General features: G+C 38.2%; 1 protein-coding gene across 1 annotated transcript in view; it reads left to right on the plus strand.

Moving 5' to 3' along the window:
* lrfn1 (leucine rich repeat and fibronectin type III domain containing 1) overlaps positions 1 to 10,251 on the plus strand; it is a 190,579-nt gene extending 180,328 nt beyond the window's left edge. Inside the window, exon 4 of the mRNA XM_067451450.1 lies at positions 8,958 to 10,251. Within this exon, the coding sequence (XP_067307551.1) occupies positions 8,958 to 9,819 (862 nt within the window). The 3' untranslated portion in view covers positions 9,820 to 10,251. The remainder of the gene's footprint in view (positions 1 to 8,957) is intronic.
* The last annotated feature ends 3,422 nt before the right edge of the window (positions 10,252 to 13,673 follow it).

The raw sequence follows: 13,673 nt of genomic DNA on the forward strand, positions 1-13,673 counted from the left end.
CGTTAGATTAGATTAGACGAGCCCTCGAGGAAAAATCTCACAAAGAAATGTCCAGCACAGGTTACCTCCTAAACATGACAAATCATATTTTGCATTAAAAATGTTACCTTTTTTATACATTATGAAATTATTTTAAAGACAAAACCAAAGTAAAAATAAAAAAATAAAAAAATAAGGCAAAATACATCACACAAGTTACATATATTTTTTATTCTTTAGATTTTGAAGATAAATATGAGCAGCACATGTTTTGGTGAGATTGACCGTTAGATGCGAGGCGATGTGAGTCTCTAATTGCTCGTCAGTGTCTGATGAGAAGCAGGCCTGGGGACTGATGTAATTTCATCAGCATCTGTGTCAGAAAGACATGTGGAGAGTGTCCAGACATGGCCAACGAGAAAACATCGGCCGACTGCAGTTCATTCGGATTCAGGAGACCTACACACTCCTAAAGCAGACGTCAGTTTCGTAGCTGAAAAAAACAAACAAACAAGCAAAATAATGCAGTGAGTGGATATCTGAACTGAGAATTGATTTCCGTCTCTTGAACTGCCTCAGACGGGCTCTAAATGGCATTCGCATTCGCAGACGTCAAAGTCCAATTCCTCTGAAGATGTCTCTATCTTCATATTTTGGGGAGATCAAACTGAAGAGTTTACACGTGTCGATGACTGAGTTGTTTACAAATTGAACATTTACTTTATAATGATAAAAGCTTCTGCCCCCAAACAGACTGAGCAAAATACACATATGCTTCTTCTGCTCACCAGACACTCTGGGGAAATGACATTTTGTTAGGGATGAGACGATACACGCGACGATACACGATATACTGTGTTCATAAGAATGAGACAAAAATTATATTTTAACACCTTTTTAAGAAATGTTCAGTGATGAACAAAAGTCTTTTAACAGACTGAAAGTCACGCAAATGCAAAACAATGCAGGTTCATTTTGAAATGTTTGAACTAATCTAGGGCTGTCACTAGCTATTATTTTGGTCATTGAGTAGCGTGGTGATTATTTTGGTGATTAATCGAGTAATCAGTCGATAACTTTGCTGATTCTTTAAGTAATCAGTTGATTATTTTGGCACTTAATTGAGTACTCTACTGTTTATTTTGTCGATTAATTGAGTAGCCTGGTGATTATTTTGACAAGTAATCGGGTAATCAGATGATTAAATGTACTGGTTAAACAAGTATCCAGTTGATTATTTTGCAGATTAACCGAGAAATCAGTTGATACATTTTTGGTGATTACCCGAGTAATCCGTTGTTTGGGGTGATTATTCGAGTGATCATTTGATTATTTAACAGTTAATTGTGTAGCAGTTGATTGTTTTTCCGATTGACCGAGTAATCAGTCAATTATTTTGACAATAAATTGAGTAATCAGTTTATTATTTTAGAATTTTTGGCATTTAATAGAGCAGCTTGTTAATTATTTAGCATGTAAGCTTAGTAATCAGTTGGATTTTTTGTCGATTAATCAAGTAATCAGCTGCTTATTTCACAGTTTAATCAAATAAGCAGTTGGTTATTTTGTCGATTAATCAAATAGCCGGTCGATTGTTTTGTTATGTAATTGAGAAATCAATTGCTTGTTTTGTCACTTATTTGAGAAAACAGTTGGATATTTTTGTGGTGATTAATCGAGTAAGCAACCAATTCCTTTTGCCGATTAATCGAGTAAGCGGACGATGGTTTTGTCAAATAATCAAGTAAGCGGACAATGTTTTTTACCGAATAACCGAGTAAGCAGACAATGGTTTAGTCGAATAAACAAGTAAGCGGGCAATGTTTTTTTGGCGAATAACCGAGTAAGCGGACAATTGTTTAGTCGAATAATCAAGTAAGCGGACAATGTTTTTTGTCGAATAACCGAGTAAGCGGACAATGGTTTTGCCGAATAATCGAGTAAGCGGACAATGGTTTTTGCCGAATAATCGAGTAAACAGACAATGGTTTTGGCGAATAATCAAGTGAGCGGGGCAGTGGTTATGTCGAATAATAGAGTAAGCAGACAGTGGTTCTGTTGAATAATCGAGTAAGCGGTTGATTGTTTTGATGCTTAATCGAGGAACCAGTCGATTGTTTTGCTATGTAGTCAAGTAAGTAGTTGGTTATTTTGATGATTTATCAAGTAATCTGTTGATTATTTTGTCGAAGAACCAGTTGATTAAGTTGGTTAATGGGGATGATTAATCGTGTAGTCGGTTGCTTATTTGGCGATTAATCCAGTAATTGGTTGATTATTTTAATGGTTAATCGAATAATCTGTAGATTATTTTGTTGATTAATCATATTAACTACAGAGACAAACGTATAATTGCATACTAGTTTTTGTGTTAATAAAAATAGACCTAAGTGAACAGATGCCAAATGCTCATTATTGTAAACCCAAACAAGAGTTCATATAGAGCAGAATTTACTGTGAATGGAGCTGAATGCATGTAAATCGACCCGCCAAATTGGCTAGTAGGAGTGCCACTGCTAACGTCAAGCCCTGTATACATTAACTCTTTCCCCTTATATACACTTTCTCAGAATATATCCATAAATGCATTGGTTATCTGTCGCTAGAGGATCATGGGAGCTGTAGTCCCCAACAATGAAAAAAGCACGCTAAGATATCCACAGTAACATCATGAAATGTTTGCTTTGTTTTTTGTTCTGAATAAACGCCTGCTTTTTAACGGTCATTAATGGAGAGAGATGTTAGTTCCTTTCAGCAGTTAGCCGTAGTGGACAAGATAAGTAAATGTCAGCAGAACGAGGAGACACCTGTTAGAGCACATATTTATCAGGAGAATCTCAATATTAGCAGGGTATCAGGCAGCGGAGACATTTGTTTACTGAGGCTCTATGTAGGAGGACATTAATGCGGTCGGTAAACCTTGAGCAAAAGGCAAGCGCATGTTTGCACAGAACGAGAGAGAGAGAGAGAGAGAGAGAGAGAGAGAGAGAGAGAGAGAGAGAGAGAGAGAGAGAGAGAGAGAGAGAGAGAGAGAGAGAGAGAGAGAGAGAGAGAGAGAGAGAGAGAGAGAGAGAGAGAGAGAGAGAGAGAGAGAGAGAGAGAGAGAGATGCAGAGCTTTAGCTGAATCAGTGCTTATTAATGCGGCTGTTGAAAACAAATCACAAAAAAAAGACTTTCTTTATGTCCAATCAAACTCAATAGTATTATGGCACAAATGTAAACTTGATAACATCGGTTGTTATTATTATTATTTCAATATAAAATAATATTCATATTTATGTTATCATTAATATTAGTGGTGTTTAAGGTCAGGGCCAGGCACAATTGGACAATTTTGGTACTGTGTTTGATCCTTAAGCAACAAAATTTTGAATATATATACATTTATAATTTACAACTATTGTATAAACACAATATAACACTCATAGTCGTGAATATGGCTCTATGGCCGGATCATTCAAAAAACACCTTCTGTCTCTGTGTGGATGGAAGGACAAATCGGATTCAGACGAACATGTATGGACAAGACCTATATCAGCACTAATCTAAATATTAATATTGACATAGATGTTGTCATTTATAATAATTAATATATGCCAATTTAAGCATTTTGAACAATAAATTATTTGGGTGCTGTGTTTGGTTCTGAAGCATAAAGCCCGTTTCCGCCACTAAATAAACTAATAAAAAGAGTAATTGCAACTTTTTATCACACAATTCTGACTTTTTTTCTTACAATTGCGAGTTATAAATTCCAAATTATGTGATATAAAGTCAGAATTGTGGGATATAAAGTCAGAATTGTGGGATATAAAGTCAGAATTGTGGGGTATAAAGTCAGACTTGTGGGATATAAAGTCAGAATTGTGGGGTATAAAGTCAGAATTGTGGGGTATAAAGTCAGAATTGTGTGATATAAAGTCAGACTTGTGGGATATAAAGTCAGACTTGTGGGATATAAAGTCAGACTTGTGGGATATAAAGTCAGAATTGTGGGATATAAAGTCAGAATTGTGGGATATAAAGTCAGAATTGTGGGGTATAAAGTCAGAATTGTGTGATATAAAGTCAGACTTGTGGGATATAAAGTCAGAATTGTGGGATATAAAGTCAGAATTGTGTGATATAAAGTCAGACTTGTGGGATATAAAGTCAGAATTGTGGGATATAAAGTCAGAATTGTGGGATATATAGTCAGAATTGTGGGATATAAAGTCAGAATTGTGTGATATAAAGTCAGACTTGTGGGATATAAAGTCAGAATTGTGGGATATAAAGTCAGAATTGTGGGATATAAAGTCAGAATTGTGGGATATAAAGTCAGAATTGTGGGATATAAAGTCAGAATTGTGGGATATAAAGTCAGAATTGTGGGATATAAAGTCAGAATTGTGTGATATAAAGTCAGACTTGTGGGATATAAAGTCAGAATTGTGGGATATAAAGTCAGAATTGTGGGATATAAAGTCAGAATTGTGGGATATAAAGTCAGAATTGTGGGATATAAAGTCAGAATTGTGAGATATAAAGTCAGAATTGTGGGATATAAAGTCAGAATTGTGGGATATAAAGTCAGAATTGTGGGATATAAAGTCAGAATTGTGGGATATAAAGTCAGAATTGTGGGATATAAAGTCAGAATTGTGGGATATAAAGTCAGAATTGTGGGATATAAAGTCAGAATTGTGGGATATAAAGTCACATTTCTGACTGAGAAATAAAGTCAGACTATATATCACGCAATTGCGACTTTATATTTCAGAATTCTGACTTTATAACTCACAATTGTAAGAAAAAAGTCAGAATCATGAGATAAAAAGCCACAATTACTCTTTTTACTTTTCCATTTAGTGGCTGAAACGGCTTCCATACATAACCACTTGAGAACCTCTGAGTTTAACCGTTATTAAATTCATACCAGCACTCTTCAAAGCTTGTAAACAGGAATATAACGGTTTAGTTTGAATCTGATGGAGAGGCGAGCGATAGTCAGGTCACTGTTCTCTTCTCAGACCCATAATTCTCCTGTCTTCTCGCTCTGAGGTCTCTATCAATGAATGTCCATCTCATCTTCTGCACCTTTTAGCCTCTGACCTGTGACTGAAAGCACATCGCTAGTGATGACAGAACGCTTTGACCCCGGGACAATCTCATGCATCATCAGTCCCGTTTCAGAGCAGCCAATCAGAGTGCAGCGCAGAAGCGCGGCCGGCTGGGATCTGAGGTGAACCGAGGTGTAAATCCAACAAGACATTTCATTTAGAGCTTGCTGTTTAAACCTCGCCCCGGCTCTGATCCCGAACCGGGAAGATACAAGCACAACAGAACCGCTCCACACTGCAAACAAATGCTCTTCTTACTTAGTATTTTTGTCTTGTTTCTAGTCCAAACATCTAAACATTCTTAAAACAAGAAGTGTTTACTAGACAAGCAAAAATCATTGTCTTGTTTTGGGGAAAAATAACTCAAAATTAAGTTTAAAATAAGCAAAATAATCTGCCAAAGGGGTGAGAAAAAATATCTCAATTCAAACAGAAATAAGATTATTTTTCTCACCCCATTTGCTGATTATTTTGCTTATTTTAAACTTAATTTTGAGTTATTTTTTCCCAAAACAAGACAATAATTTTTACTTGTCTAGTAAATGTTTCTTAATGTAATAATGTTTAGATGTTTTGACTAGAAACAAGACAAAAGTACTAAGTAAGAAGAGCATTTTTTTTCCAGTGTAAATATTGATCTGAAGATTGTGAAATATAAAAGCCTGTAGCACACACACACACACTCTTTGCGCTCAGTTGTAACTAACTCTGTTTGTCAGCGGTGTGACAGTAGCGCAGTGACGGGCCGATTAGCGCTGTAGCATCACCGAACGCTTCGCCGCTGTTTTTGTAAGATTGGGTGTCATTCATGAACCCGTTTCTGTGTAAATCATTTGTAAATCCAATTTGCAATATAATAGTTTTATGAATGATTCACGCAGAAATTCATTCTGCTCATGTTTGATGAATGAGACCTTTGTTTTGCACACAAAAAATGTCCCTCTCTCTTTCTCTCAAATGAAACATTAGGACGTGTGATATTTAGAAAACGCTATATTTTTTATTAGCATTATCTTATTATATTTGTATTATTATCCATTAGCGTGGGAACCGGGGGGACAGGGGGACGTGTCCCCCTCAATATTAGAAAATGCTGCATGTGTCCCACCCAAAAGTTAGCCTATACCGCAGGACATTTTGATGGTTAATGATGTTCTTAATTATGAACGGGTCAAACGCGTGTGCAATCGGCCTGAATCCACCTGAATTAGTTTGGGCTGCTCTCTCAGTAGCTGTGTTTCCGTTACAGATCATTACTAAATGTCGATAAAAAACGATTGCGAAATGATGGCGTTTCCATTAACCGCTAATGCATCTAAAACTTAATTTTTCCAGTCATTCCATAAAGTATGCCACATATTTTGGTAAGTTTGTGTACATCCCAGCCACCGCAATGTTTTTTTTTAATGGGGACGCCCGTTATCCAAACATTAACATTAAAAGAGCGAAATGTTTGAATTTGCAGGGTGGTATCGCAAAGTGTTTTTTGTTTTGTTTTTTGTTTTTTTACCCTTTTGTTGTTTTGTCTTGGAATTTCATTTTTTAGAAATATGAACTGGATTCAGAAAAACTTTGCATTTAATTAACTTTTTATTTATTTTTTTAAGGGGCATAACTACATGTGATATAAACTGATAATCATCCGTTAACCAGATTTACTTTCTTCACTGATGAAAACTATATCTTATTTGCTCATCACTAACATGGTTTTCAAGCTATTGTTATCAATTGTTTTGGCCTTCAGAACATCTTAAAATGCACTTTTGGAGATCATAGACATCAACATTTTCTCGGCGCAGCATGCCCCCGAACCCCACTGCCTCACATTTGGAATCTCAGTCATTATAAAAAAAACATGTCTATATAACGATTAAAGGGTTAGTTCAGCGATTAGCATATGGCTTTGTATCAGTAGAAACCCTGGAGTATATTCAAATGATTGTGCTTTCCCCCCTCATATCTCCCTGAGACAAGAGATTTATGCATTTTATTTCTGGAAAAATTCCTCCTATGATGCAAATTGACGATATTTGCATCATAGGAGGTATGTTTGGCCAAAGGCTAAAGACTACAGCCAGCAGTGGGAGCCATTTCCTCATGTTTTCACCTCGCTCATGAGGGATGGAGATCACACTCACAGCTCAGCTCAGCTACAGGCACTCAATTAAACGGAGCTATGCTGAGCAATGTGAGTGTTTTAACTTCTCAAATTAATTTCTATGAAAGTTAAGCTTCCAAAGGCATGAACTGAAATGCGCCAGACTATACTCGCGTCGTGAATGTATGCCGCGAGTGTAGTCGTGATTACCTCAGCTCTCATCACTGGAGCTCATCAGCTCATTTATCTCACTCCTGCAGTTAGTGCTCAGTGCTGTGAGACTTGCGCGGCGACTCACACATTATATTGAACACACACGTTCAGTTTTTAATTGTAGTGTCTTCTCCAACTCAGTCACAGTAATCCAGTAGCGGTGGCTTTGGGAATGGCCTCACAGGGCAGCAAAGCATTCTGGGAATTGTAGTCTTTCATCCCCATGAGACAAAAACATTTTCTGACTTTTCTCAGTCTAGAAGGCACCAAATTTAAAAATAATTTCCCTATTCTACTACATTAATGACCCAGTTTAAATACAGATTCATCTTCCTAGCGCTGAAGTACCCCTTTAAGGGACCTACAATATGGTCGTGCAGAATAAAGGCCTTAATATTTGCCGTATAAGCCTATTTCAATAGGTAGTCTATATCTATAGCTTCAGAGGCAGCCAAAATCAAAATTCTCTCTTGTAAGAATTGAAAATAATCAAAGATATTTGATATTTGAAATTGAACACAGACATTTGTTATACTGTTTTCAACCCCCTTTCTTGTCAGTGGGGCCATTTGGGATTCCTAAAGACAAAGAGATGCTGAGGCCTGTTGGCCAAATGTAGTACAGTGGGGGAAGTTTGGTCTGATTGGTCAGTTTGAATGTCTCAGGGTTTCAGTCACATGGTCAAGGGATGGATAAAAGACGATTGCAACTGTTGCTCTCTCTCTCTCTCTCTCTCTCTCTCTCTCTCTCTCTCTCTCTCTCTCTCTCTCTCTCTCTCTCTCTCTCTCTCTCTCACGTACATGCTGGGTACGATTAATGGTATAAGTTTTATCATCTCATTCATTTATTTTGTAACTATTTTAAGTGTAACCATAACCGGATTTTGTCATTAAATTCTTTCAATTATAAATGATTTGCTAACTAGTTTTGGTTTGGTTTTGACTTTGAAGTGCTCCCTATTACAACACAATATAGTCACGTTAAAGTATTGTCTCCCACATATTTTGCTGTTGTAACTGCGCTTATTTCTGTTGTTGGTATAAGTTGCAGTGGGTGGTTATAGACGGTTTTCTACCATCTTACTGATAACGTTTCTTTAGTCGTTCGGCAACCCTGCAGTCAGAACCACTGTAGGCGATCCACCCTTACACTCTCTACAGGCCTTGTGTGCGATGGAGTGACTTATATACGCAAGAATCACTGTCTCACGCAAAGAAAAATATTGTAAGTTAATACAATTTTAACAAGCAGAATAATACGACATCACGGTACACATTTTTAGCTAGCCTATGTCTTTTAAAAGGATTGGCTACGTCAGTGATGTCCTCCCCAATGTCAAAGTAATTCCTGCGCCCTTGTTGTTATCACTATTTTTCTCTCAGATGAAACATTAGGAAGTGTGATTCATTATAGTGAATCAGTTCATTGGGGTGGTTTATTCAAACGAACAGGTTCAAAACAGCGATTCACTGAATCATCTGAATCCCTGTGCAGGATTAAATGTTTTTGCTACATCTGTTGTAGTTCCGGTTTGGATTGACTCCTGCGGTGTTTCTCTGTGCAGGATGATTCCCTCTGCGAGCAAGACGTTTAAGATCAACGATCTGGCGGCGGGACGAGAGTACGAGCTGTGTGTGTTGGCGGTGTACGACGACGGCATCACGTCTCTGACGGCCACGCGTGTGGTGGGCTGCGTTCAGTTCCACACGGCGGCGGAGGCGGGACATTGCAGATTCGTCCCCAGTCAGTTCCTCGGCGGGACCATGATCATCATCATTGGCGGGATCATCGTGGCGTCCGTACTCGTCTTCATCATCATCCTCATGATCCGATACAAGGCTTACAGCGGGACCGACGCGGCGAAGACAAAAGCGCAAGGAGAAGCCGTCATACACATGCATTCGCAGACGAACGGGAGCAGAGCGGGACGATCCGGTTCGAAGCCACAAACCGAGGAGTGTCCCGAATCGCCCGGCGGGAAGGACTGCAAGGCGTTGGTGCTCCTTAAGATGGACGACACTCAGGACGAGCTGAAGGTTGAGCTTCCGCCGTTCTGCTCCGAGAAAGCGCCGGCGTCCCGACGGGCCAGTCTATGTGGGCCGACCTCCGACGACACACAGACGGATAGCAGCCTCACCGGCTCCACAATGTCCCTGTGCCTAATCGGGTCCGGCGCCGGTCCGGCTGAGCCCCTGCGGAAAGGCCCGCTGACCAACATTGGACTCCTTCCGAGCGAACTGGCCCGGACTCGGCACCGCTTCTCCTTCGACGGAGACTATGCTCTCTTCCAGAGCCACAGTTACCCGCGGCGGGCTCGAACCCGCCGACACAAATCCACCACCCATCTGAACTCGGACGCGTCGCCGCCCTGCAGTCGGAGGGTCACTTTCAGCAGCACAGAGTGGATGTTGGAGAGTACGGTGTGATGGACTGAACCACGCGCATGTGCAGACATTTAACGGCACATTTGGACATGTCTAGGTATTGACGTTAATGCCGCAACAAGCGGTCCGATACGCAACACGGTAGCTCTGCTCCGAATCCTAGTGAGTGCTTCGTCCTGGAAGAAATATGTAGGGTGCATTAAAATGATCAAAAGTGACAGTAAAGACAATTATAATGTGCTAAAAATATTAGAACATGATAAAAACTAGTCAAAATGTGCTAGCATCATGCTAACAAAATGCTAAATAACACCTAGCTATGTGTTAAAACCAAGCCCCCAGTTTCTGTTGAAGCCGATACAGAAGTGACTTAAACTGCAGTTCATCGACTGGCCACTAGAGCGGCTCCAGAAGGAGCAGAATCTCATTGAGCCTCATGTTAAAATGCCCAACTTTACAGCAGAAAAAAAACATGTTTACAGCAACACTACAAATGGTGTTTTTGGTCTATACGGCTAATTTTGCCCTTCATGACGACTGTGAGGGGGTGATTTTTTTTTATAACTCATTAGTTTACATTATATAAAGCCTTACATTTCTGCATAATTAAGGGCGTGGTCACTTTGAGTGACAGGTGGATAGCCATTTGTCTGCTGTCTGTTATTCATCGTCTCCTCAGCTCCGCCCACTTCACCTTAGCTCCGCCCATGTCCCGCCTCTTTGCCCATTTTTTGTTATCCGGGCGTGACACGCGATGACGCGCTCGCAAGATGGCAACAGCCAGCTCGTCTCTACTTTAAGCTTCAGAGCGGCTTATTGGAATCCCATGGGTGACGTCACAGACACTACGTCCATGTTTTTTTACAGTCTATAGTTAAAACATGCAAAGAAAATGCTAAAAACATGCAAGCATCGGGTGAACACGTCCCCTAACATCTAGTGAAACATTAAAACATGCTAGTGTCATTTTAATTGCATTTACATTTACATTTATGCATTTGGCAGACGCTTTTATCCAAAGCGACTTACACTGCATTCAAGGTACACATTTTACTTCTTTTTTTTGTTGTCAATTCTTGTTATTGTAATTACAAAAATTCTTGTAATTACATGTTAACCATGTTGCCATAATGTTAAACGTATTAGCATTGGTTAGAAACACATTAATCATGTTAGCATAATGTTAACGACATTCTAAATCATGTTGACATTGTCCAGCAACATAATAAAACAGTTTAACACGTTATCAACATCTAGTGGTGTTAAACATGTTGTGTCAAACAGTGTCAACATTAATGCTAAATGGATTAGCATCTTTTTTTTAAAAGTTAAAAACATGGTAATTATGTTAACATGTTAACATCATTCTAAATCATGTTAGCATTGCCTAGCAACATGATAAAACATGTTAACACATGCTTTCAACACCTTGTGTAATGTTAAAGCATTATGCTAATGACATGTTAATTGTGTCAGCGTAATGTTAAGCTTATTAGCATAAAAAATGGTTAGAATCACATTAATCGTGTCTAAAAATAACATTCTAGCCACATCTAGTGAAACATTAAAACATTTCAGAATCATGCTAATGACATATTATCAGTGGTAACATAATGTTAAACTTATTAGCATCTTTAGTTTAAAAACATGTAATTATGTTAACATCAGGCTAACAACATTCTTAGTCATGTTAACATTTCCTAGCTATATGACAAAACATCTTAACACATGCCACCAACCGCTAGTGAAGCGCTAAGCATGCTAGCATTATGCTAATGACGTGTTACCTCTGTCACCACAATGCTAAATGTATTAGCACCGGGTTAAAAAGATAATAAACATGATAATCATGTTAGCATAATGCCAACAACATGCTAATCGTTTAGTATGATGCTAGCAACATTTAAAATACATTTATAATGTAAAAGAAGATTATATTACAAATAAATGTTCTATTGAACTTTATATTCCTCAAAGAATCATGAAAATCAAATGTATAATGGTTTCCACAAAAATATGAAGCTGATTATACACTGATAATAATCATAAGTGTGTGTTGATCATCAGATCCTCATCTGAGAATGATTAGTGAAGGATCATGTGACACTGAAGACTGGAGTAATGATGATAAACTCAGCTTTGATCACAGGAATAAATCACTTTACTATATATTCACATAGAGAATTCAGTATTTTTACTGTATTTTTGATCAAATAAATGCAGCCTTTTAAAAAGCGTTAAATAAATCGTACACACCCCAAACTTCTGAACGCTAGTTAATATTTGTTATTCCAGTGGTTCTCAAGTGGTTTTACATTCGATTTTACATTAAAAGCAGTGACTACGTTTTTTTTTTCTTATCATGTATCAACATTTTAATCATACAAAATTGTATTTCACTTCTTTAATGTTCACTATTAATGTATTTAATGTCTTCTGAGCTGCATTTTCTTTAAAGTTATGCAGTATTGTTCAGATCATATGCTATTAGAGGAACTTGATGCGAAATCATGTTAGCGTCGTCTAGCTACGTGCTAAGAAATGCTAGCAGCTAGCATTTAAACATGCTAGCATCATGCGAAGGATGTTTACTGTGCTAGTGCACCTTTAAAAAATATAACATTTCCTAAATTTGTTATTTCTATGTTTCTATGTCGTTTTTATTCAGTTTTTATATGTATATTTCGGAATAATTTTTAATTGCTTTTAATTTTAGCCGTAGTTTAATTTTATTAGGCAACTTATTAGGCGACTTTTTGTTCAGTTTTATTATTTGTTCAAGTTATTCATGCATTATACATCAATTTAATTATTGTGAACACCACACTTGGCATTAACAACAAAAGATATAAAAGTCTTAATCGAGTTATTTCACCATCCAAACCATTTATGATAATATGCTGATTTGCATTAAAGGGATAGTTCCCCCAAAAATGAAAATTTGATGTTTATCTAAATCTAATTAGACCCCATTGACACGCATTATACGATATATTATATTCATTTGTGTTCTCCTGAAGAAACAAACACACCTATGATGCCCTGGGGGTCAGCAGATAAACATCACATTCTCATTTTTGGGTGAACTATCCCTTTAAGTGTAGTTTTCCTCCCTGCCATCAGAGACCCTTTTAAGGTCACGACGCACCATTTGAGAACCACTGTGTTTTTATTTGTTAAATCGAAAATGCCAATGTTTGATGAGTCTGTGTTACACGAGTGCCACGGAGTCGAGCGTTTCGAATCAGTCCCGTTGTGAATGCTTTAGGAAGCTCCCTATGTAGACGGCTCACTAGGGTTCAGACGGAGCCCGTGTCCTGTCCTATCTGAGAGCACAGTCTGACCTTGTCCTGCCTCCTCCTGCGGTCCTAAAGAGAGTCGGTTACCATGCCCTTTTCCGTAACGCAGCGGTGCCTTATCTAACACACCGGCCATCGGAGGATGCTGCTAGCTGTGGTCACAAACACTAGGGAAATCTTGCAGTCTGTCTCTTTTGTTATTAGTCTTTTTGTTTACTATGTGATGCCAAGGGTGCGGAAAAGGAGGAGCACGTGACTGTCCAAAAACACGGTGATGAACATTCAGGTGAGCGCTGTGTGTGAATGTGTATGTCCAAAACTTTTCAAAGACTTTTGCACAGAAGACACGAGATATATACGGATACGTATCGCACCAGTCTATACAACAATAACGAATAAAAAAATACAAAATAGATCTATACAAATAACGTTTGCTCTTTCAGGAAGAACGGACCGGGTTTTCTACGAGGACGATTCGCAGCGGGATGGACTGTTTCTAAACCGGTCTTGTGCTGATGTGACTGTATCCTAAAAATCGGTTTTGTATCTGGCTGGTCTAGATAAAAAAATAACTGCAATTACAAAAAAAAGAAAAAG

This window comes from Pseudorasbora parva, chromosome 8 (assembly GCF_024679245.1).
Source record: "Pseudorasbora parva isolate DD20220531a chromosome 8, ASM2467924v1, whole genome shotgun sequence".
Classification (NCBI taxonomy): Eukaryota; Metazoa; Chordata; class Actinopteri; order Cypriniformes; family Gobionidae; genus Pseudorasbora; species Pseudorasbora parva.